This window comes from Heteronotia binoei, chromosome 1, assembly GCF_032191835.1.
Source record: "Heteronotia binoei isolate CCM8104 ecotype False Entrance Well chromosome 1, APGP_CSIRO_Hbin_v1, whole genome shotgun sequence".
NCBI lineage: Eukaryota > Metazoa > Chordata > Lepidosauria > Squamata > Gekkonidae > Heteronotia > Heteronotia binoei.
Genome location: NC_083223.1, coordinates 215,305,131 through 215,330,851, shown reverse-complemented (window position 1 = coordinate 215,330,851; position 25,721 = coordinate 215,305,131). Strand labels below are relative to the sequence as shown.

Here is a 25,721-nt window from a genome sequence, read left to right as displayed (position 1 = left end):
CCATCCTGGGACTTGCCGGGAGTTCTAGAAGCCCTCACGGGCAAGCCCTTCGAACCCATGGCCACGTGCTCCGTGCAGCTACTATCTTGGAAAACGGCGTTCCTGGTAGCTATCACTTCAGCTTGGAGGGTGGGGGAACTGGCGGCACTACGCTGCGACGATCCCTACCTTCAGTTCCGACCAGATGGGGTGTAGCTACGTCCCGACGTGACCTTTCTACCCAAGGTAGCGTCCACTTTTCATCTGAATAGGGACATTTGCCTACCAGTGTACTTCCCGAATCCGTCAACAGATTCGGAACGTCGACTTCACGCTCTAGACGTGAAAAGAGCGCTTTCTTTCTACCTACATAGGGTAAAACCTTCACGTAAGGACCCTCGACTCTTCATCTCTTATGCTTCGGCCTCGCTTGGGCAGAGGGTTTCCTCGCAGAGACTGTCAAAATGGTTGACAGAAACTATCAAACTCTGTTACCTGTTACGGAAGCGGCCTCTGCCGGGGCCGGTCAAGGCTCACTCCACAAGGGCAATGGCCACCTCCGCGGCGTTTATGAAGGGGGTGCCGTTGCGGGACATTTGCAAGGCGGCCACCTGGTCCTCTCCGCATACGTTCATTAGGCATTATGCGACCTCCGGTGGAAGCATAGTTAGTCTGTGGGCCGTGCAGTTTTGCAGTCGCTGACCTGTTAACGGACCGTGCAACCCTCCTCCAGGTAGGCTGCTAGCTTGCTAATCTCCCATAAGTGTGATGCACAGAGACCACGAAGAAGATAAACAGGTTTCCTACCTGTAACTGATGATCTTCGAGTGGTCATCTGTGCAGTCACACTACCCGCCCACTTTCCCCACTGCTGCGGGTCCGTCTACAGGGCTCCTGCAGCGGTCAGAAGGAACTGGCGGGATGTCCGCTCCTGTCCTGGTGGGCATGCGCAGGGAGGGGAGTGCCTGCGCGTGCGCACCGGGACGGGGGCGCGGAAATCCGCGGCTTTGAAGTTACCGATCGTGATCGGCGCCGGCGCCTTCTCCCATAAGTGTGACTGCACAGATGACCACTCGAAGATCATCAGTTACAGGTAGGAAACCTGTTTTTCTGTCCTTGATAATGGCTTCTACCAACTTTCCCGGTATTGAAGTCAGACTGACTGGCCTGTAATTTCCTGGATCCCCTCTGGAACCCTTTTTAAAGATGGGGGTGACATTTGCTACCGTCCAGTCCTCAGGAACGGAGGCAGATTTCAATGAAAGATTACAGATTTTTGTTAGAAGATCCACAAGTTCAACTTTGAGTTCTTTCAGAACTCTTGGATGTATGGCATCTGGACCCGGTGACTTATTAGTTTTTAATTTGTCTATCAGTTGTAGGACTTCCTCTTTTGTCACCTCAATCTGCCTCAGGTCTTTCAACACCCCTTCCAAAGTTAGTGGTTCTGGGGCGGGCAAAAAGTTCTCGTCTTCCACAGTGAAGACGGAGGCAAAAAATTCATTCAGCTTCTCAGCCATCTCCCTGTCCTCCTTCAGTAATCCTTTTACCCCATGGTCATCCAAGGGCCCCACTGCCTCCCTGGCTGGTTTCCTACTTCTAATATATTTGAAGAAATTTTTATTGTTGGTCTTTATGTTTTTTGCAGTATGCTCCTCATAGTCCCTTTTTGCCTGCCTGATCAGAGTCTTGCATTTGAGTTGCCACAGCCTGTGTTCCCTGTTATTAATCTCACTTGGACTGGTTTTCCACCGCTTAAAGGAGTCCTTCTTACCTTTTACAGCTTCCATTACTTTGTTTGTTAACCATGCAGGCCTTTTCTTATGCCTGTTTGTGCCTTTCCTAACTTGTGGTATGTATGCCTAGAAATGATGATTGAACAGGCCAGACTTCGAGCAAAAGAACTGATGGGGAAAAAACCAGAGGATTGGAAGACTCAATAAAAGAAAAATAAGACTTAAATAAAGAAGAAGACAGGCTTGACGAAACTGTAGCTTTTTGGTAGAAATGGGTCTATCATTTAATATCAATGGCTCAAACTCTCCCTCTAAGCGATCCCAGACATTTAATTGGTTAAAGAAACAAAATCTATCCATAATTTGGATGCAACAGTTGATATCAAAAAGGTGTATGAAAAACATACACCTTTAAGTAACAAAAAATTGGGCAAAGTATATGCAACTTCATCTGCTGAGGGGGGAAAAAGTGTGATTTATATAGCTGATCAACGTTTGACTGTAATAGAAAAGTTAAAAGATCCCGAGGGAAATTATGCTGTATTAAAATAAGACCTCCAGGAGATAAAATCTTTACACTGGCTCCAGTCTATGCTCCAAATAATGCAAAAGAAAAAAATTATGAATTTTTTTTCCAAATACTTTTGGATTTTCAAGAGGGAGAAATTTTAATTCTCAGTAACATGAGTGGAGTACTAGATTTCCAAAAAGATAAATCTAAAATGTTCAAAGAAGGAAAACTACCCAAGACCATATTTACATATATACAAACGCCAAACTTAGAAGATTCATGGAGAACTTTCAATCCTCATTCACAAGACTACTCCTTTTATTTCCAGAAAGACACTGGACATACTGAAGAATTGGCATGTGCTGGACTTCTAAGACTTTACTCGCAAACTTAAGATCCATTGATATCCAGCCGAAAACAATTGCTGATCATAACCCATTATTAGTTATGTTATAGAGAAATGCCTAGAAAAAGCAGATGGGAAATGAATGATAATCCTTTGCTTGTGAACATAGAATAATTTTTTAAACTAAATATCACAGAGGATCTTTCTATGGCAACTATTTTGGAAGCAAGTAAAGTGTATATATGAAAGTTAATTGTCCTTCTAAGAAAAAGAGGGAAAGATTGGAACAAATGAAGGAAATAACTGACAGAATTCAGACCTTAGAAGAGCAGCATGGAAGATCCTTAAAAAAATCAGTCCTAGCAGAAATTAAATAAGAAATCAGTTGGATTTGCTTCAGACTGAATAAATGCAGGAAAAGTTGAGCTTTTAAAAACAAAAACAGTTTGAGCATGCGAACAAACCGGGAAGATTGCTTGCATACTGCCTACATAAAGTAACTGAGAGGAGGAAAATAATTGAACTTGAGAGGAGGAAAAAGATGGTATTAGCTACGCAGAAAAAGAAATTCAATAATAATATGAATTTTATTTTTTCAAACTTTATAAAAAAAATTCTGACAGTGGAATGGATGACTGTATTAAAGAAACCTTAACTTGCAAATTTTCAAATGAAGACAAATTTTGAACCAACGTATTTCAATTAAAGAAATCTCTCAAGCCATTAAGAAATTTTAAAAGGACAAGGCAGCAGGACCAGATGGACTAGCTGCAAGCTATTATAGAACTTTTGAAGAGAAAGTAAGTCTGCCCACACAAAAAGTTATGAGTGAAATAAGCAAAACTAAAAACAAAAGCAGCCTTGCTCTTGTCATCCTGGCAAGAAGCTCATATAACAATATATAGAGAGAATTGTTACCAGAATTGCTGCGGTCTCCTCTTTTGGGGGGAATTAGCAGAGGGAGAGTTAGGTAGAGCTGTTTTGGAACAGGGTCCTGTCACCAATAATACGGAGGTCCATTATCAGAAAGAAGACTCCAGATTTAAAGTAGTTTAAAATGTTTACTTAGAAAAATATGTAGGGATACAATCACACAAAAGTAATTGAAATACACACAATCAAGAAACTAGGAAATTAGGAGATAAAAATAGAGGTTTTGAGGGGAAATTACAGAGGTGATATTACCTATACAGATGTGCAGAAGTCTGTGTAGAGAAAAATGGAGATGGGGACATGGATGGCCAGTGTGTCATGTCAAATAGGCCCATTACTTAGAATAATGGAGGTACAACTTGTATATGATGCCCACTGATTGCACACAGATGTGTGGTTTATATAGTATTTGGAGAGGTGTGGACTCACTCCTGGGCTATGATTGACCTTAACAAAAAGTCTCCGATAACATGCCTTGTACTTTTTCTAAAAAAAAATCTGCTGGAATATTTTAAGTGTGGTTCCAGATTTTTGAATTGGAAACTGAATATCTAATAAACAACATGCAGAAATTGTAATCAATGGGGTTTTGACAAATGGATTTAAAATAGAAAAAGGAACCTGTCAAGGATTCCCACTTTTCCCACTTCTTTTTGTTCTTGCAATAGAAATTTTTGCTTCTAAGATAAGACAAGATTCTAATATTGAAGGACTTGAAGTAGGAGAAGAGTTTAAATTAAAGAGTTATGTTGGTGACGTGGTCCTTACAATTTCAACCCCCCCAATTATTTCTTCAACATGTAATGGAGTAAATTGACAAGATCTGAAAAGGCAAACTAGCTGAATATGCAATGATGACAAAATTAACTAATTATATAAACAGAAGACCTCTGAAAGAATTTCAGCAGAAATGGCAAGCCTATTACTCATATTATGGGAATAGTTAAGTATCTTGACTCCTGAAACTATTTGTGTATTATATCAGATGATGATGAAGATATTGATTGAAGTTATAACTCTTTTTAGTACTCCATATTTTAACAGCATTTAAATACTTTGTAAGAAGTAGAAATTGTTCTTAGGATGGTTTAAACTTATCATTAGCATTTATCTATTTATTTATTAATTTCATTTATATCCCGCCCTCCCCCACCTTGGCAGGCTCAGGGTGGCTAACAACATTCCATAAAAACATACAGTAGTAAATAAAACCTTAGATTTACAATATAAAACAATAAGACATTAAAACATTAAATTAAAACCAATCCAGTAAATACAGTTATACTGCGGTATAGGTCTTTAGACCGCATTGGCGGATCCTTGATTACTGTTTTTCTTAGCAGTCCGAATGTGCTAATTTAAAAAGGGTGGTCTTGCAGGCCCTGCGGAACTGTTCGAGGTTCCGCAGGGCCCACACCTCCTCGGGGAGTCGGTTCCATAGGGTAGGGGCCGCGATCGAAAAGGCCCGTGCTCTGGTACTCTGATATTTAATTCCCTTCGGCCCAGGGATAGTCATTAGGTTTTTCCCCGTTGACCTCAGTGCTCTCTGGGGTTCATATGGGGAAAGACGGTCCCTCAGGTAGGCAGGTCCTCGGCCATATAAGGCTTTAAAGGTAATGACCAACACTTTGTACTGTACCCGGTATATAATCGGCAGCCAGTGCAGTTCACGTAGCCCCGGCTGTATATGTGAACTACATCTAAGAGATGTAACCTTTTTCTTGTTAATAGGATGCTGTAACTAAGAAAGATCTTGATAATTCTTTTAAAGAGAGAATTCACCTCTATTACTGTAATAATGTATTACTATCCATTCTTATATTTGAAATTATTAAATGATTAAGACAGTATCTAGATTATTGAATGATTAAGACAATATCAAAGTGGTTTTAATTTAGTGCAAGAATTTGTCTAACTGTAAAATATGTAACCTTTTAATCGTTAGCATAATATCACAACCAAGAAAATTCTTATTTGAAGAGAGAACTCACTTCAAAACACTGTTTTAATATCTTATCATATGTAAATTCTGCATTTTCACCAAAAAAGTTGTTTTTATTTGTATGTATTCATACAATTTGAAAATTATTGATTTATACTTCCTCCTTTCCCATTTTTTCCTTCTGTACCCCCTTTTTTCTGTTGAATTTTTTAAAAAGAATATAAACACACTAGCATTTTATGTGATTTGTCACCTACCCATACTGGTTCTGGTGTTCATTTTTGCATCCAACTATCCACATTGAGCCTGTATTCCTGTGGACTTGCCTGATCTTACCATGTGGCCCCTTTTCACTTAACTGTTTGCAAGCTCTGAGATGCTGATGTATTTTTTATCTTATGATGTATAATTTTTCATCTTTCATCTGATTTTTCATCTTATGAAAACTGTATATTTAGTAGTCTTTGTAGAGTATCATTAAAATATAGTTAATGCACTTAAGAATGTATCTTTAGTTAATCTGGGGCCTCAAGCCCTTCCTGTCCATGTTAAAGAGGGTCATTTTGAGTTTTTTTTCTTCCTTGGGATTAGTGAAACTAACAGCTGAGCAACTGGATTTTAAAAAAATGTTATCTAAGCATAGATGGGAGAGGTCACCTGAAAGTATGGAGGCATGTATTTCATAATGACTTGTGTTATGACTTGTTTATGTAATTACATAAGGTTGGTATCTGTTTTCTTGGGTTTTCTTTGTTTCTGATAGAATAGAATAGGTTAGATAGAATAGGTGATAGAATAGGTTACCTGGAAATACATAATCCATATGGATTTTGTACATGTATATTTATGTAAAATACAATGAAAAAGACTGAATTTTTGAAAAACACTTCCACAACACTTCAACTTTTTCTTTTAAAACTGTAATATAGGTGTTTCACTTGCTGCAATCCTGCTTGGAGTCCAAACACAGAGCTAATTCAGACTTTCAACAAGGCCTGAGTGACATCATCTCTTCTGTTGAAGCCAAGCTGTGGCTGGCAAACAGGTAGGCTAACAACTGCCTCTGTAAAAGCAGTTATCACAGAAGGGTAATTAGTCGTGGAGCTGAAATTGTAGTAACCTACAACTGTAATAACCTAGATTAGTCATAAGCAGAGCTTTGATTTCTGTTGATAAAAATTGTCTGTTTTTCTCATTCCTTCAAAAATAAGGGAGACAAGTGTTATGGTCAAGAACTCAGTAGCATCTTAAAGACTAACAAAATTTGTGACAGGGTATGAGCTTTTGTGAGTCTTTCTTCAGATATGTATGGAAAAGAAGGTAGAATCTCAGTTCAGGCTTTGGGTTGTTATGATTATTATTGTGTTGGTGGAAAATCTAGTAGCCCTTTGTAAAGGCTGCTTTGATATGTGACAAATGATAGTCTTTTTAATGTCAGCAAAAAACCCAGTGGTCCCAATACTTCTCATCCAACACCTAACGCAGTTTGCCCCTGCTTTCATGCTAAAGTACAAGGGTAAACTGAAATGGATTTCTTACTGATTTACTTACTAAAAAAAATATTGTGCTGTGAAGTTTTTGTGAACTAGAGCTCACTTCATCAAATGTAAGAAGTGTATTGTGTGTGTGTAAATATAAAATTAAAAAATTAGACACATGGGGCGTTTTCGCACTGACCTTCAAGTGGCGCGACCACCCTCTTCACACCGGAGGATCTGCCCGGATTTCGCACAAGAAGCGCCGGCGCACCCAAAAGAGCCGGCTACTTCCGTCGCGAAACCCGCTCAAACGTTTTCCTGCTTCTTGGCGGTTTCCGTTTGAGCGGGTTTCGCGACGGAAGTAGCCGGCTCTTTTGGGTGCGCCGGCGCTTCTTGTGCGAAATCTGGGCAGATCCTCCGGTGTGAAGAGGGTGGTCGCGCTACTTGAAGGTCAGTGCGAAAACGCCCATGGTTAAAGATAATAACATTGAGAGGCACAGGTTGTGCAAATGAAGTGGATGTGGAGAGCTCTTTTGGCAGGTGCAACCTGTCTGGGAAGAGGAAGGAAAACTGCTCCTGCTTCTTTTTCTTATGTTTCTCATCAATTTACCCTTGGACCACCTGAGTACCACAAGGCAAGCTTGGACCACAAGGCAAGCTTTTAAATCGTTCAGAGTCAAAGATAAGCGGTACCATTTTGGGCAGTCAATTCAGGGTATTTTACCAGTGCTTTTAACTAATAGCCTCACTGATCTTGGGTTATTTCAGTGAACAGAGAAAATAGTTCATGGTCAGCAGCACACTAATGGCTCCACTGGTTCTCAAATTGGGGTCCATGAATTTCTGGGGTCCTTGAGGGTATACCCCTTTCTTTAGGGCATCACATGCTCCGCCACCATGGTTAACAGGAGCAGTGGTCGAGCTGAACAGATGAGTTGCTATGGCCTCCAACTTTTTGCAAGACCTGTGAGTCTCGCAAAATACTTTTACAGGCCATGTCAAGCTTGTTGCTTGCTGCAGGCATGGTCTGACCAAGGCAGTTTGATTTTTGAAAGTTTTATTCATTTCACTGATGTCATAAAATACGTTTCTTATTAAAACTGGTACTTTTGTCTTTGCTGTTGTGAATGTAACTTTCAAGTATCCACCAGAACACCCGTGGAGCCAAATGAACCCGAATAGGTTCCAGGAGGCTCTGTAGGATCCAATTCCCCCTGATGGCCCATTGGATGAACTGGTGGAAGACTGGAATAGCCATCTTTCTGAAGCCGTCGATGTGGTTGCTCCCTGCCGCCCTCTCTGCCCCTGTACCAACTTGGCTCCTTGGTATTCCTCAGAGCTGAGGCAGATGAAATGGGAGGGATATCCAGAAAGAGACCCCTGGCTTGATACCCAAACAGTTCACCCCTGGAATGTGATATTGCAATGTAACCCTAGAATATTAATATGACACGGCAATGCTCATTTGAATTGAAATGGTCTTTCTTGCACATAAGGGAGGCAAATCCGGTTCAGTCTAGGGCCCCAGGCAGGCTGGCATGATGCCAAGTCTGGTTCACCGATAAATAATCATTTTCTGATCTTGGGAACGGAGGGACCCAGGTGCAGAGAGGGACATATAGTGGGCCAAAGCTGTAAAAATTCCTTCATTCCTCTTGGCAATCTTTCAAGTGCTGTTCTCAAAACATAGAAACAATATAGGGGTTACCAGATTCCTGCAACACAAACAAATGGTTTGTATATATGTTCTGTTATTCTTCAGGAAAAGATAGCAGAAAAACACAAAGGCTAAAGGCCAAGAGCCATCTTGTTGTGAATGTGTGCTATATCTGTAACTGGTCTCACATTTCTGTCAGGGAATCTGAAGTTCTAACAGAATTTCTATTTTCTGTAATTACTCCTGAAGGCTGTCAGTCAATCAATCTCCTGAACACTTGATGGATGGCCATCCATGTTGACATTAAGGGAGAAATCTATCTCTTTTGGTGAGCTTCAAAGGAAACAGTGATTGGCCACAACAGCATAAAAGTCATCTAGCCAGTGTAATTAAAATTCCTCTTTTGGGGTATAGGTGTATGACAGTACGATCTCTGATTTGATACTCAGCATATGACACCCCCACTTTCCATTGGACATTTGAGTTCTGACACTCTGTTATCTTATTGGACAATTGAACCTCTTGATGTGATGTAATTTACCCTAGAAAACAGGCAACCCTACCTGTCAGGATTAGATTTCTCCACCCTCCCCTCCATCCAGGAATTTTTCCCATCCTCCCATTCTCCCTGGCATCCTTCCCTCCCTCCATCCCTTCCTGCCTTCATCCCCCCCCCCCCCTTTCTTCTCAAGAGAAATCTCTCTTGTATTTCCTCTGACTGAACCTACGCTGCAAGATTTAGGTATTGTATAAATCCCCCCCCCCTCCACACTTATTCAGCTAACTACTGTATTCCTCTTGTATGCTTGAAATTGTTTGATTGGGATGTAACTATTTGAAAACCAATACCAATAATAAAATCCATTATTTAACCAAAGGTTTTCCAGTGGTCTATCTCCGTAAACATTGACAGAGATCCTGGCTCGGCTCACCTTGTAGGCCTACCATTTTGAGCTAAGAAACGTTAATATTCCCCAATAGAAGGTTAGTTGAGGTGGTAACAGGAGCAGAGATGACTAGAGAGAATGTGGCAGAAGGCCCGAGACGACGCTACAAGAACATCTTATAGGTCATTTATGAAGACCTATGAGATGCCGATGAAGGCAGCAGAGGACTTCTATGCTGCCTCCATTGCTTCTGCAAAATCATGCCCAGCTCAATTATTTAGATTTATTCAGTCCTTAACATCTTTGCCTCAGGGCATGCCAAACGTTCGGGAATTGGATATAGAATGTGTGGCTTTTGTGGATTATTTTGCAGATAAAGTCTTGTTGCTCCGCTGCGACCTTCCAGCCACAATTGATACAGTAATGGAACTGGAGTCCCTTGCCCATCAGGTCCAGTTTTGAACCATTTCAGCCTGCTCTCCCTGGATGAAGTTGATAAGACCCTGGCTGCTGTGAAACCCATCACTTGCCCCTTTGATCCTTGTCTGTCATGGCTTAAAGCCTGTGGTAACGGCATATGAACTCCCCTGAGGGAGATCATCAACTTGTCCCTCTCAACAGGACATTCCCGGGGGCCTTGAAGGAGGCAGTGGTCCATTCTCTCCTGAAGAAACCATCTTTGGACCCTACAGTCCTAGCAAACTACCGCTCAGTCTTGGACTTGCCGTTCCTGGGCAAGGTAGTGGAGAGGGCGGTGGCAACGCAACTTCAGGCTTTCTTGGAGGATGCTGATGTCCTGGATCCCTTCCAGTCCGGCTTCTGCCCTTCCCATGGGACGGGGATGGTGTTGGTCGCCTTGGTGGAGGATCTCCAGAGGCATCTGGATTGAAGCTGTTTGGTGCTGCTGATCCTTTTTGATCTGTCAGTAGCGTTCAATATGGTTGACCCTGAAGTGTTGACCCACCATCTCGCCGATGCAGGGATAAGGGGACTGGCCCTACAATGGCTGGTCTCCTTTCTCCAAGGTCGGGAGCAGAGAGTGGCACGTGAAGGTGAACTATCCCAGTGACTCCCATTACAATGTGGTGTGCTGCAGGGAGCAATTCTTTCCCCGATGTTACTCAACATCTGCATGCGCTCCCTTGCCCAGATTATCCAGAGGTATCCGCTGGGGTGTCATCAGTAACCCAATATCTGCTGATGAATGACTGCCTGGATTCGGTCCCAGGGGAACTGGGTAGGGCATTGCAAGCTGTGGCTGGTTGGATGCAACAGAAGTGGCTGAAATTGAATCCATTGAAGACGGAGATCCTGTGCCTAGGTTACAGGGGGCTGGAATCAGAGATCAGGCTCCCATCCTTTGATAGGGCTCCATTGAAGCCCACATCGAGGATGAAAAGCTTGGGGGTATTCCTGGATGCCTCTCTGACTATGGAGGCCCAGGTTACCACCACTGCCAGATTGGCCTTTTTCCACCTGAGGTGGGTCAGACAGTTGGTCCTGTATCTCGACTCCATGATCTGGCCACGGTGACCCATGTGATGGTCACTTCCAGGCTAGATTATTATAACTCTCCCTACGTGGGGCTGCCCTTGACCCTCTTCTGGAAACTCCAGCTGGTGCAGAATGCTGCTGCAAGGATGTTGACATCATCGCTATAAGGGCTTGGATCCATCCTGTGCTGCATGAACTGCACTGGCTACCCATTGAGTACCGGATCTGGTTCTGTTTGCTACTTACATTTAAAGCCTTATATGGCAAGGGACTGCCTCTCCCTGTTTGAGCACGGTAGATCTTTATGATCAGCAACCCAACAATTTCTGGTGATACTCGGCCCCAGATATGTCTGGCCTCGCTGAGGGCCTTTTCAGCCCTAGCCCCCTGCCTAGTGGAATGACCTTGCTGCTGGAGATCCAGGCCCTGCGGGATCTGCTTCAATTCTGCAGGGCCTGTAGAACAGAGCTCTTTCACCAGGCTTTCAGCTGAGGTGGTGGACCTCACTTGTTACTGGCCTCCCCCCTTCATTCCATCCCAGTGCTATAAGACCTGCTGGACTTGGACAATAGGCCATGTCTGTGAGGTAGAATTTGCCTTTTTAGTCTCTACTGTTACTCTGTAATTTTAGATTTTATATATTTTAGATTGGTTTTTTACTGTTTTTTTTTTTAATGGTGTAACCTGCCCTGAGCCTGTTCTACAGGAAGGGCAGGCTAAAAATCGAATTAAATAAATAAGTAAATAAATACAATTTATTTCTAATGCTGCAACTGAAGAGAGTTCATGTACTGAGTGCCTCTCCCACATTAGCAGCTGATCATACCAATCTCCTACATGTTTTATAAATAGGCAAGTTATAAACTGTGTGTGAAAGAGACGAAGAGGATGAGTCAAACAGAGTTTGATCATAGTTGTTCAAGGCCTCATAGGTTGTACAAGTAGTCATCATATTTATACATCTTAAATGACGTACCAGTGACAGGTGAAAGGAAGGGCTGAGGAAAGAGCTATGCAGGGAAGGCCATGTGACTCTTTCACACATTTTGTGTGGCTCTTAAAGCCCCCACCGCTTGATCAGCCAACTTGGAGAAGGCATTTCTCTATTTAAACCACTTCTCTAAGCCAGCTTTTCCTTCCTTCTCCTTCCCCATCTTCCTTCCTTCCTTCTCCTCCCTTCCCCCCCCCCTCCCCTCTTCCCCCTCCTGCAGCTCTCAAACATTTGACATGCATGTCTTGTGGCTCTCAAACATTTGACTATTCTTTGTGGCTCTTGCATTGGCTACCCCTGAGCTATACCATACTGCTGAATGCATATATGTGTGTGTGTGCATGTGTGATGACACTGATAGGATCCATATTAGTGGAAGCTGGCTGCTTGGTATTAGGGCCTAGGTCTGATTTTACAACACTTACTCTCAATAGCCATATTCCCTGTAGCAATGAACAGCTATCACTTTTATGGAAATAAAATAACATATTCAGGTTCATAGTTGGAGGCAAGTAAACCTCCTCTGCTTCAGTTTACCTCAGTAACTAATGTTAACTGTGTTAACTGCTGAACGTTCATTCTATAAATGTGTTGTGCAAATTTCATATAAGTATTTCCTCAGTACCTTTCGTGACGTTGCACAATGGAAATAGTAGTTGCTATCGGGTGGAATTCTAGCAGGACCTCCTTTGCATATTAGGCCACACACTCCGATGTAGCCAATCCTCCAAGAGCATACAAAAAAAAAACCTTGTAAGCTCTTGGAGGATAGGCTACATCAGGGGTGTGTGGCCTAATATGCAGAGGAGCACCTGCTATAATTCCACTCTGGTTGCTATCAGTGGTTTGTGAGTGTTCATTCTGATGCTGAGGGAGAGACTAAAGAAACATCTCTGAGCCATGTTGTAGATATGATTAATATTCTTGGCATATGAGGAAAAAAAGAAAAGACATAGCTTCTAATTTATTTCCCTGTATCTAAGAAAATCAAAGATAAACTGTGGATTCGTAGTTGGGGAGAAAAATGGAGTCTGAAAGCGGGAATGGAGTAAAATCTGTTTGCAAAATTGAAGTTATGTGTAGTATATGATGATGTAGTTGCCTTGCTTACCTGGGGCCTATCTTACCCGGGGTCCCCCTGGGACCCGCACCAGGTCTTCTGGTTGGGGAGGGGGAGGCAGGACAGGTTAGTCTTCCCCCGCTGGCGGTTCTCCCGCTGGTGGCTCCCCACCCCCGCAGGCGGCCCCGCCAGTTATCTTAGGGGCACGGCTGGGGCCTCTTTCAGTAAGTCCGCAGGTGGTAGCTGGCAGGGTGGACCCCCAGCTACTTGTGCAGCAACATCCCGTAGCTGGCAACTAAGACCTTGCATCTCTTGTACCAGATAGGCATTCATGGTCAACATCTCATCTCGCAGCTGTCGGCTTTGAGTGGCTAGTGCTTCTTGCACCCATTCAGTCGAGCTGTCCCCAAACCCACTCCTCTGAGAGTGGTCCAGGCTATCATCCTGGCCTTGGAATTCCCAAGGACGAGAGGATCGCTGTAGGCCCGAGGTACAGAATCAGGAGGGAGCGTCACTGTGCAGATCTCCGATAATACTCTCCCGGAAATCTATTGCTCCCCATTCCTTCCTTCTGATGACCTTGGACGGAGTCTCCTTCAGCCCCTCTGGCTTAGGCTTCTCGTCCCCCGTTTGGGTGGTCGTGGTTATAGTTGTTCCCATGGCTTGATCCTGCTCATCAGCCATGGTCAGGCAACTGGAATAATGGAGTTTCAGCAATATGTCAGACCCCAGAGTCAAGGAATACGGAGAAGTTAAGTTCAGATGTTTATTCCAAGCATCATTAAGGCAGCACAAGAGGTTGCTGAAACTGGGGTTCCAGCCAGTAGGCACCACCTATATAATCTCAGTGGGCTGTTACCAATTCAAGCAAAGCACGGCAAATAAAAGCGGGTACATTTAGCGGACTCTCTACTCCCCCTTCCCCCCTTTATGTCCAGGTGTCTATCTACTAGCTTCTCAGTCTTCTCTGTCTCCTCCAGCATGACCTTGGTTGCCATGTTAACAAGTTTCTAAGATAACCATTTGAGGATGCGTTCTCTAAGCAAAGCGAAGCAGCAATTATATAGTTCAGATTGGAATGCAGACAGTTTCACTCATCAGTTACAAAAGTTACACAAGTGTTCAGGGTTACTGATAAACAGTTTATGTTAAGAGGATACAGTGAGGGGGTAGACTCCTGACTTAGGGGAGGAAAGCAAGCTATGGTGTAGCTGTAGCAACAGCCCTGGAAAAGGAAGGAGAAAGAAGTCGCTCAGAGACTGGATTTCAGCTCTGCATGGGATGGATGTGGCCTGCAGGCTGCATGTTTGACACCCGTGTTCTGGCTGTGTCTGAATATGCCAGCAGTGACTCATGAAAGCTCATACCCTACTACAAATTTTGTTAGTCTTTAAGGTGCAACTGGATGCTTACTCTTTTCTACTGCTACAGACACAGTAAAATGGCTACCCATCTTGATATAGGATCGGAATGCTAGATGGATTCTGGACTCAGAATTATTCCAATTATACTTTTAGTAGTTCGAGTTGAGAAAATTATGCATGAGCACTATGTTTATATGTAGCTTTTGACAAAAGAATATACCCCCACTTCATAGATCTTACAAAAAAACTTGTGCTCTAGATAAAGGGTGCTTGTATTTCTTACTTTCCCAGTCAGTTTCCTAAGTATGAAATTGGTAAGTATGTTAGAGGACTGGGCTAAAGGACTGTTTTTAAAAGTTAAACAATTTTACTTCTTCCTATGACTTTGTTTCTAGGCAAAATCCTTGTCTGGTCACTAGAGCAACTTATCTTGATGTTCTTGTTCTGCTGAACAATTACATTGGAAAATCTAGAATAAAGGGTAAGTTTGAGTTAATGTATTATTTTCCCAGTAGGTGAGGGAACTTTCTCTAGCAGGATAAATAAATTTAATTGATCAGGAGCTCTCAAACATTTTTCAAGTGAATCTCTCTTAAGCTGAAAAAAACAACAACAACCTGAGCCTCATTAGGCTTTATGGAGTAAAAGCAAAGGCACTCTTCAATTCTAAGAAAAGGAAAGACAGAAAAAAACACCATCATCATATTTGTTTTTTCTGTGTAACACCCTTTACTCAACAGTATTAGTAAACATAACAGAAGAACACAGTCTGTGCAGTTTCTACTTCTTGGCCCAGTAAAGGTGTGCATAAAGTAGCCAGCCTCATTAATAAATCTTGTTTGTCTTATTGAATCCTATATGGCCAAGGACCTGTCTAAGGGACTGCCTTTTCCCATATGTTCCCCAGAGAACACTGCTCAAAATCTATTGTCCATCCCTGGACCAAGAGAGGCCAGACTGGGCTCCACAAGGGCGCCACACGGGCCAGGGCCTACTCAGTGGCAGCACCAATGCTGTGGAATGCTTTCTCTGAGGCCATAAGAGCCCTGTGGGATCTCTCCCAATTCCCCAGGGCTTGTAAAACCAAACTTTTTTAACAGGCCTATAACAACTAGGGGAGAAGACTGCCGCTTTTATGCTGTTGGGTAATTCCACTAGAAGGACCACCAACATAAAATTGTATATTCTTTATAGCACCAATGCATTGTTTTAAACTGTAAATTGTTTATGTCTTATTGTTTTATGCCTGAAATTGAGATGTTGATTTTATTATGATTGTTAGTTGCCCTGAGTCCGTTTGGAATGGGCGGGATGTAAATCGAAAGTAAATAAATAAATAAATACCTCTCCTAATAATTTTAATGTTAGGTAAATCGCTAAAATGAACTCTGTTTTCTTTACTTGCTCTTCAGTGTATCTCTAGTGTAGACCTTGGGCAGTTTTGCAAGGCCTGCAAGACAGTCCTCTTCTGGTTGGCATATAACTGACTGGTATTTAACAAGTGTGAAGGAAGGCTGTGAGAATAGCACCGAATTGTTTAGACTGTTTTTCTTGTTTTAACTATTGTAATTTATTGAATGTATTTTAATATTTATTAATCTTATTGTTCTGGATTTTATGTTGTAAGCCGCCCTGAGCCCGCCTTGGTGGGGAGGGCGGGATATAAATCGAATAAATAAATAAATAGACTCAGCCTTTTAGACAGGGCCACTGTCCATGTGAATGTTCTGTATGCCATAGTGGTGGAAAGTGTCATCAAGTCACAGCCAACCAATAGCAACCCCATAGGGTTTTCAAGCAGGAAGGTGAACAGAGGTGGCTTGCCATTCCCTCCCCCTGCATAGCAGCTCTGGACTTCCTTGGTGGTCTCCCATCCAAGTACATACCAGGGCTGAGCCTATTTAGTTTCTGAGATCTGATGAGATCAAGCTATCCATCCAAGTCAGAGTTCTGTATGCCATGGACCTCAGTAAATAATAGTAGTAATATACTGATGTGACTGTAATATACTGATGTATACTGATACGACTGTTCCTTTATATCATCATCATCAATCATCATTGTTGTCATAATAGTAATATCTGAGATTGTTTTTGCAGGATGAGGTCTTAGAATGCTATGTTTCTATCTTGTGTTAAAGGCAACTGGCTAAAATTAAATTTGGCCCTGTTTTAATCCAGTTCTTTCTTTGTGATCCTCAGTTAATCACTTATCCATACGTATTCCTCCCTATTCTGTCTATTGTGGAGATGACTGGAGGAAATAGAACTCCTTTTACAACAAGTCTCTGCGATCTGTTCCCCCTGAACTGGTCAAGGCCTTTAGACCTTCAGAAAGGGGAGATGGAATTCCGCTCCCCCACATGAAGCGTGTTTAGGATGTCAGAATGAGACAATGCTAGTATTACATCTAACTATTATCACGTAGAATGATTAAAGTAATTGATTAGGCTTGTGTCCAGTTTTATTGACTTATTAATTTTTTATGCCATCCATAATATACACTATTTTGGAAATCTTTTTAGGAATTGACCAATTACTATGTAGGTTGAAAACTTATTTCTTTCAAATAAATATTGTGTGTTTGTAGCAAAGAGAACAAATAAGTTTGGTGTAGTGGTTAAGTGTGTGGACTCTTATCTGGGAGAACCGGGTTTGATTCCCCACTCCTCCACTTGTAGCTGCTGGAATGGCTTGGGTTAGCCACAGCTCTCATAGAGGTTGTCCTTGAAAGGGCAGCTTCTGTGAGAGCTCTCCCAGCCCCATCCACCTCACAGGGTGTCTGTTGTGGGGGAAGAAGGTAAAAGAGATTATAAGCCACTCTGAGACTTTGATTCAGAAAGGGCGGGATATAAATCTATGGAATAATAATAATTGTAATTTCTTAGTTTTTGTATGTGTGTGAAGCTCTGGGAAGTTTAGCATATGAATTCCAGGTCACAAAGTGAATTTCATTGCTGCAAACTAGAATGCAATAAAATGAACTTATAAAATGGTTGCAAATGGGCTACTAATAATTATTTATCCCTGCCTTAGAAAGCTGTACAAAGTGAGAAGGGTGTCTGGCTCAGTGGTAGATCATCTGCTTTGCATGAAGAAGGTCCAGTTCTCAGCCTCTAGCATCTCCATTTATAAGGAGTTTTAAGTAGTGGGTGATGTGAAAGATCTCTGTCTGTGACCCTGGAGAACTGCTGTCAGTCTGAGTAGATAAAACTGGCCTTGATAGACCAGTGGTCTGTGTTCATGTGTATAATTACAAAAACCTCCCCAGAATTTAAACATGGGTTGAATTTCATAAGCTTATATTTGTAAGCCTAACCTCACAGGGGCAGGTGTTTGTAGAAATAAAAAGTAGCAGGGGAGAATAATGTTAGATCAGATCCCCATTACCTCAGATCCACATTGAGGAGAAAAATGGAAAATGAATAAAAATGAATGAAATAGGCTGTTCTCCTAAATTTGTATTTGTGAGAAGAGAGGGCTAAGAATTATTTTTGAAGTTTAAGTTAAATTTTAAAGTTAAAATTTATGTCTGACAGCAAAATTAAGGATTTTTATTAACCTATTTTCACCAAGACCCCCCACTGCATCCGATTGCATCTAACTAAAGATACAAAATTTTGAGAAATTTTGAAGACATGGGGGAGACATTTTCAGGCTATGTGAGTGTGTATATCTATATTAATTTACATCACAAAATTTCAATGTAAGTTCTATTTATATCACAAAAGCAAAACAAACCACAAAACATAAACTGAAATCTGTGACATTCTCTATATCACACATAAGATGTAGATAAAACGTAGATACATAGATATTCATCTCTAATTATCGGCTACAATTATCTACAATATGACAGCATTGGATTTATATTCCGCCCTCCACTCACAATTTCCTTTATCTTCCTCCCCCACAACAGTCACCCTGTGAGGTGGGTGGGGCTGAGAGAGCTCTCACAGAAACTACCCTTTCAAGGACAACTCCTGTGAGAGCTATGGCTGACTTAAGATTATCCCAGCAGCTTCAAGTGAAGGAGTGGGGAATCAAACCCGGTTCTCCCAGATAAGAGTCCACACACTTAACCACTACACCAAACTGGCTCTCGTAAAGATATGAAAGTCATATCTTTAACATAAACTACAATAATCCATATAATATATCATATCATATACTTATTTAGAATTTACTTGCATATACTCTTGTTTTAGCCTCTATTTAAAAATCTTTATTCTATCTTTCCCAATGATCTTCATATCTAATAGTTTATTGTTACATAAACATGTTGCCTGCTCTTTCCTTTTCTCCATCTCTTTCTTAAGCTTATTCTTGATTTCCAGCTATATAATCAAAAAATGCTTTCCATCCATCTTGAAATTCTGAAACTGGTTTGTTGTGTAAGATGTTAATTTTGTCTTTATTGCATATTCTTGTATTTTATCATTGCATTCCTTCAAATCTGGGCATCTTTCTGCTGTCCATTTTGCTGCAAATATTGCTGCCATCACCATATACAAATAATTCACTCTGTATTTGAGGGATATTGCTTGGTAGACTATTTAGTCACTTTTTAAAAATCCATCTCAAACTTTAATTTTAGTATTTCTTTCATTGCTAGTATCTTTATAAGAACATAAGAGAAGCCATGTTGGATCAGGCCAATGGCCCATCCAGTCCAACACTCTGTGTCACACAGTGGCAAAAAATGTTATATATACACACACACTGTGGCTAATAGCCACTGATGGACCTGTGCTCCATATTTTTATCTAAACCCCTCTTGAAGGTGGCTATACTTGTATAGAGACCCATTATATTTGGAGGGTGTGTGGGTCAGCTTTATCACCTCATTTTTATTCATGCTTTTTTAAGTTACTGCACTGCTCTGTTGGGTGAATTTTTCAGCTCTGGCTGCTTTGGTTTGGTCTAACTGAGCAGAAGAAAATGGAGATGTGGTGGTAGTGTCCTGAAATGGAATGGATGATCAAAACACAGGTGGAAGGTAACATTTTTTTCCAGTGTATGTAAAATAAAAAATCAGCATCACCCTATTGGATGCCCAAGATGAATATTTCCTCAGAATAAGCCAGGATTTCTGCTTCTTGGGGAGCATTTAAAAAAATGGCATCACCTGCAGTCCAAAATGGATATACTCTACAATGTCCTCTTAGGTTTCTTGCTTCAGTCTACTCCATGTGGTAGACCAGGGCTTTTATGCATAAGAATCAGAAGATTACATAGTGGTAGAAAAGACAGAAAAACAATTATTTTGTTTGCATTACAAATTATTTTGTTTGCATTATTTTGTTTGTTCCTATTTCAGCAGGAACATTCAGCAAGCAGACAAAGTGAAATCTTTCTAATGTCCTAGTTTTTTATTTGTAGGAGATATTTTTTGAAGTGGGACATCAAAAATTGGTATCCCCTACTTGCAGGTTGACCCTTCCTCCTCTTTCTTATGTGTACAAATTCTTATTTCTGAACCTCTTCTTTTCACACCACTGACAGCCACTTCTGCCAGATAAACCTCAATGCTTACAGTAATCTGCTGCATAAGATCTATGGGTTAATGTAGCACTGCCATTAGACCTGGCACCTCAGACTCCCTTTTATAACCAGTCTGCTCAGGAAGATACAGGAGAAGGACAAGCAGAGCTAGCAAGAAGCTTTACTTATATTTACTGACTCTGTAGTTTTCCTAGGCTAATAGTTTAGGTGCAAGGAGAAAAGAAATGCTGGCTCTGGAGCCAGCAGGAAGGGTCATATACTTTTTTCAAGAGAGCCTGCTCCACAGAAGGAGAATCTGAGCCATAATCTCTCTTGCCATCTTCTGTCTCTGTGGAGTTTCTTAGGCTTGGATCTTCTATAAAAGAAACTAAGCATCCAGCAGCTTCTTCCTTATTGTTTTATGTCTCTGATCTCATTTTTAAGCCACTCTAGCTTTTTGGCTCCAAAGAACAGCTTTCAAAGTGGATATGGAGTATATTCTGTCCAAAACATCCACCCACTCTTTGCTTCTAAAACAAAAGGATAACTGAAGTATAAATGTCCTTTTTATAGCTATTATCATTTTTGCATGGCAATTTAATAGCAATATCGTAGCAATATTATAGTAGTAAGTTAAAGTATTACAGAAATATAGATAGGAGCAAGCAGCTTCTTTGAAATCCTGCCTCCCCCCATTTCTTTGGAGAGGAAAGTGACTAAATCCGACACCACCATTGTTTCAGCAGGAACTCATTTGCTTATTAGGCCACACCCCCAGACATCACTACAAAATGCCCAGCAGGAACTCATTTGCATATTAGGCCACACCCCTGACACCAAGTCAGCCGGAACTGCATTCCTTCATGTTCCTGTTTTTGTTTTTTTTTTTAAAGCCCTGGTTGTGGCATAGAGCCAAACCTGAATTCTTGCCTGCCTTTGCAGCATTACACTGCTTCTTGCTCTCTTGCTCAGCAGGCTAGAGCCAAACCATAACCATACATCAGGAGTATAAAATGTATATACACGGTAGTGCTCACTAGTACTTCACCATACTTTGGACTTGATTTGACATGCATGCCTGTCAAGTTTCCCATGACTGCATGAAATAAAGGCTTGGATTGCGCATGTAGGAGAATGAGATTGCCAAATCCTGAGATGGTAGAATGAATTGAACCATGCAAGAAGTGCATTCCAGTTCTGAACATTCCTTTGCATTTTTTTTTTAAATAGAAAGCTAGTGCATCTCACGGCTTGCTGTGTTCATTTTCAATTTTCTGGGAGTTTCTGACATAGGAAAGAGCATTCTACAATGAGACCCACATACAATCTCAATCAGCACAGTCCATTCACTGACATTTCTGGAGTATCTCATTCTCCTGTATGTATGAACCAGGCCTAAGCATCGTTTTTCTGAATTTGCTCTTCCTGTGCAAATGAAGTAAGTTTCACTTATTTTAGAGTCATGGTTACATACTCTATGGCAAGTTTTTTTTAATTTAAAGATGTCTGTGTTTTGTTAAAGGAGAAGAGATTATAGATAAAACATACTGAGTGTGTAGATCAAAGCATTTTTTGCAGAAAATGTTTCATTTAGGAGAGCCAGTTTGGTGTAGTGGTTAAGTGTGCAGACTCTTATCTGGGAGAACCGGGTTTGATTCCCCACTCCTCCACTTGCACCTGCTGGAATGGCCTTGGGTCAGCCATAGCTCTGGCAGAGGTTGTCCTTGAAAGGGCAGCTGCTGGGAGAGCCCTCTCCAGCCCCACCCACCTCACAGGGTGTCTGTTGTGGGGGAGGAAGGTAAAGGAGATTGTGAGCCGCTCTGAGACTCTTCGGAGTGGAGGGCGGGATATAAATCCAATATCATCATTATCATCATCATTTACCATGTACTAAAAATAGTTAGGCACCAGTATCTGAGTTTAATGTCAGTCTCTTGCAAGTAATTTGGATCTAACTTAAGGATAATACTCAGTTCTTGATAACAAAGATGGCTCACATTCTTGTGCAAGAACAGTGGATTTTCTCTTGAAAAATGGGATCCTGTTTATGTGCATAAGAGCCCTACTGGATCAGACCAGTGCTCCATCTAGTCCAGCATCCTGCCTCACACAGTGGCCAACCAGTTCCTCTGGATTACCAACAACATGCATAGAGGACAAGGCCTTTCCCTGGTGTTGCCTCCTAGTTCTTGGGGTTCAAAGGCTTAATACCTCGGAATGTGAAGGTTCCTCTCACTCATCGTGACTCGTAGCTAATGATAGACTTATGCTTCATGAATCTTCATGAATCTATCTAATCTCCTTTAAAGCTCTTTATTGCTATGGTGATCACCACATCCTCTGGCAGCAAATTCCACATTTTAATCACTTGCTGTGTAAAGTGGTATTTTCTTTTGTCCATACTGAAAGTTCTGCCCATCAGCTTCATTGGATGCCCTTGAATTCTGGTATTCTTGTGTGTTCTTGTGAGTGGGAGAAAAAGTTCTTTTTGTCAACTCTCTCCACCCCATGCATAATTTTATAAACCAATCTCTCTACCCCATGCATAATGATATGATGTTCACCTTCATTGTCTCTTTTCTAAACTGAAAAAATCCTAGGCTCTGGATCCCAAAACCCCCAGCGATATTTTCAGGAAGTGCCATTCCCATGATATGGCAAGGAAAGGGCCCTCGCAAGCTATTTGGGATTACTTTGCAGTGTAGTCTCTCCTAAACTGAAGGAAAGTCTGACAGAACGCTAATGAAATTAAGCTTATTAGACTGTCTTTTATTTAATTAGCTGGATCATTTAATCTCCTGGATTCTTCTCTATTTATATACTTCTTTTCAGATTTATTTTCTCATGTTTTATTTTTATAAATGTTGTTTTACTTTCTGAATGTTTTCCCCATAAAATAAGAGTTAAAAAGAGATTTTTTTCTTATAAATTACAACTAGAAAAACTCTGGTCTTAATACTCCTCTGTCAACATGTGTAGTCTCTCTTGAAGGATTATATATCCATAGGTTTTTTTACATTGTTTTGAATACATTGTCAGTATTAACCTAAATTACAGTGCCAGCCTAATCAAGAGTTATGCCAGTCTAAGCCTACTGACTTCAGTGGACTTAGAAGGCATTTCACCATGTAACTGATTTTACTCTGAGAGTGATCAAAAATAATCTGGTTCAATGTGTAGGGAATTTCTGTAATTAAACTACTTTGGATAGATCATTCTGACAAATTTTCTTGAAAATCTTTAAAGAAGCTTCTGGGGCCACAGAAAACAATTCCACACTGTCATATAGAGGATGATGTGGAATTCTTTTCTGTGGCCCCAGAAGGTAGGACCAGAACCAGTGGGTTGAAATTAAATCAAAAGAGTTTCCAGCTCAACATTAGGAAGAACTTCCTGACCGTTAGAGTGATTCCTCAGTGGAACAGGCTTCCTCGGGAGGTGGTGGGCTCGCCTTTCTTGGAGGTTTTTAAACAGAGGCTAGATGGCCATCTGACAGCGATGAAGATCCTGTGAATTTGGGGTAGGTATTTGTGGGGTTTCTGCATTGTGCAGGGGTTTGGACTAGATGACCCTAGAGGTCTCTTCCAACTCTGATTCTAAGCTGTGTTGACCTCTTTCTTTACCAAGTTAGGAAGCTGGCAGTATCATTTAATCTCCTTATATTTAAGGTTTTAATTATGTTACTTCCTGTCATATTCTCATACATCCTGTACATCAATTCTTTTTCACTGTGGTCACTTTTCTCTGGTCCCAAACCATGGTGCATCTTCCGATATAGTGATTCTTAATGGGGCCATATGGTCCTTGGGGGGAGGGGTTATGTAGAAGTCTTGAGTTGCAAGGGTTTTGCAGGGCAAATGGGAAATTTTAGGTAGTTCCTTACTCCCAGTTGCAGTGGCTTTTGACAGCAGAGCAGAGTTTTATACCCTGTCCTGAGGATAAAATTCTAGAGCCAGTTTGGTATAGTGGTTAAGTGTGTGGACTTTTACCTGAGAGAACCAGGTTTGATTTCCCACTCCTTCACTTGTAGCTGCTGGAATGGCCTTGGGTTAGCCATAGCTCTTGTAAGAGTTGTCCTTGAAAGGGCAGCTTCTGGGAGAACTCTCTCAGCCCCACCTACCTCACAGGGTGTCTGTTGTGGGGGAAGGAGATTGTAAGCCGCTCTGAGACTCTGGTTCAGAGTGAAGGGTGGGGTATAAATCTGCGGTCTTCCTCTTCTTCTCCTCCAAGCCCATTAAGTGGCACACAGCACATAGAAATTAAACCCAACATTGAGGATTTTGCTGATGACCATTAGGCCCTGAGTGTGTTCACAAGCTTTGTGTATAAACATATATATCATAAATATATGTTTATAAATAAAGTTGCTGTGTCCATTTCCCTCTAGTAAGAAGAGGCTTGCCTAAATTGGTCAGCACTTGAGGGATTTAATCAGAAACTAGAAATTGCATCTGAGAACTGGTCTCATCCCCTATGGCAGCATTGATTCAAATTGCAGAGTTGTGCATTTTTAAATACTATGCTGGCCATTCCTTGGTGGGGAGGGGGTTGGAGTGGCAGGGACTAATTTGGTAGGTAGGGATAAAATCAGCTATGCTGAATTAAACCAATGATAACATTTTGTTCAGTGTGCTGTTTGCAACAGCAGACACACAGATGATTTCATGCTCAGACATTAGATTAATCCTTTAACATTTATGTATAACAACCAACTTCCAACTTGAACAACTTGGCCATGTTCTTTGTGTTCTTCATTTTAAAAAACACCTTGACTTGGATTAGCGCCAGTGTGCTCTGTGGTAGTACACTTTCTGTTATGCCTAAATAATCCATATGTATATATCTTTTTTCCTGAATCTCCCTTGCTATTCCTGTTTTGTCTTCCTTCATCCTAATATAGGGGAAATGTTAAATGGCTGAACCTTCTAACAGCATAGTTTTGTCTGTAAATAGAAGAGCCTCGTTAATGCATCTTAAGAGCAGAGCCAGACATTTACTTTGGAAATTAATGAGTGTGTTGGTTTAATAAAAAGTTTTGATGTTGGCCAAGGAAAAGAGTTTGCTTTAGGTTAGGCAGAAAAATAAATATGTAAATGGAAGTCAGGAAGGATTTTTTGTCAAAGGTAGAATACTACTAACTCATTTGAGATGAGATTTTTATTTTTCTGGAAAAGAAATTTTGGACAAAATGTAGAACGTAAGAAAAAAACATTTGGCTGAAGCTTGAGATGAAATAAACATGTACAAACACCAATCCAGAGATGTGTGAGGACATTTGTGTTTGCATAGTCTTCTGCCCAGCCAAGCAAATGATCAGTGGAAAAGGGATATACTGCCACTATTCTCAGTGGCAGGAGTGCTCCACAAGTGCAGCAGCAGGTGCAGCAACAGGTCAAAACTCTCTGAACTGGGGTCAGAACTTTCTTTGGACTCTGTTAGATGATAGAATTACTCCCCCCCTCCCCAAGTATTCCTGCACACGAATCTTGGATGACTAGTCTATAGTTTTGTACGTTGGTAAATTGCTGTTTTATTATATTGTCTTGTTTTTAAGTTGAATTGTTGATTTTAAAATGTTATTAGCTGCCCTGATCCCATAAGGGGAGGACGGTATACAAATCTAATTAAATAAATAAATAGATATTATGGACATACCCACACTTTTCTATGACTTGAATGTTCCAGGCCAGCCTGATCTCAGGAGCTAAGCAGGGTCAGCCCTGGTTACTATTTGGATGGGAGACAATCAAGAAGATTCAAGGGTACTATGTAGAGTCAGGCATTGTTAGACCACCTCTGAACATCCCTTGCCTTGAAAACACCATGGGGCTCCATAAATCAGCTGCAACTTGACAGAACT

The 25,721-nt window shown here is 41.3% G+C and overlaps 1 protein-coding gene across 3 annotated transcripts in view; it reads left to right on the top strand.

Annotated features, from left to right (window-relative positions):
* Positions 1 to 25,721, top strand: part of THADA (THADA armadillo repeat containing) — a 313,338-nt gene that overhangs the window by 217,588 nt on the left and 70,029 nt on the right. For all 3 annotated transcript variants that reach the window (XM_060247508.1, XM_060247518.1, XM_060247527.1), the window contains exons 30-31: positions 6,377 to 6,492; positions 14,774 to 14,859. In XM_060247508.1, the coding sequence (XP_060103491.1) occupies positions 6,377 to 6,492; positions 14,774 to 14,859 (202 nt within the window). The remainder of the gene's footprint in view (positions 1 to 6,376; positions 6,493 to 14,773; positions 14,860 to 25,721) is intronic.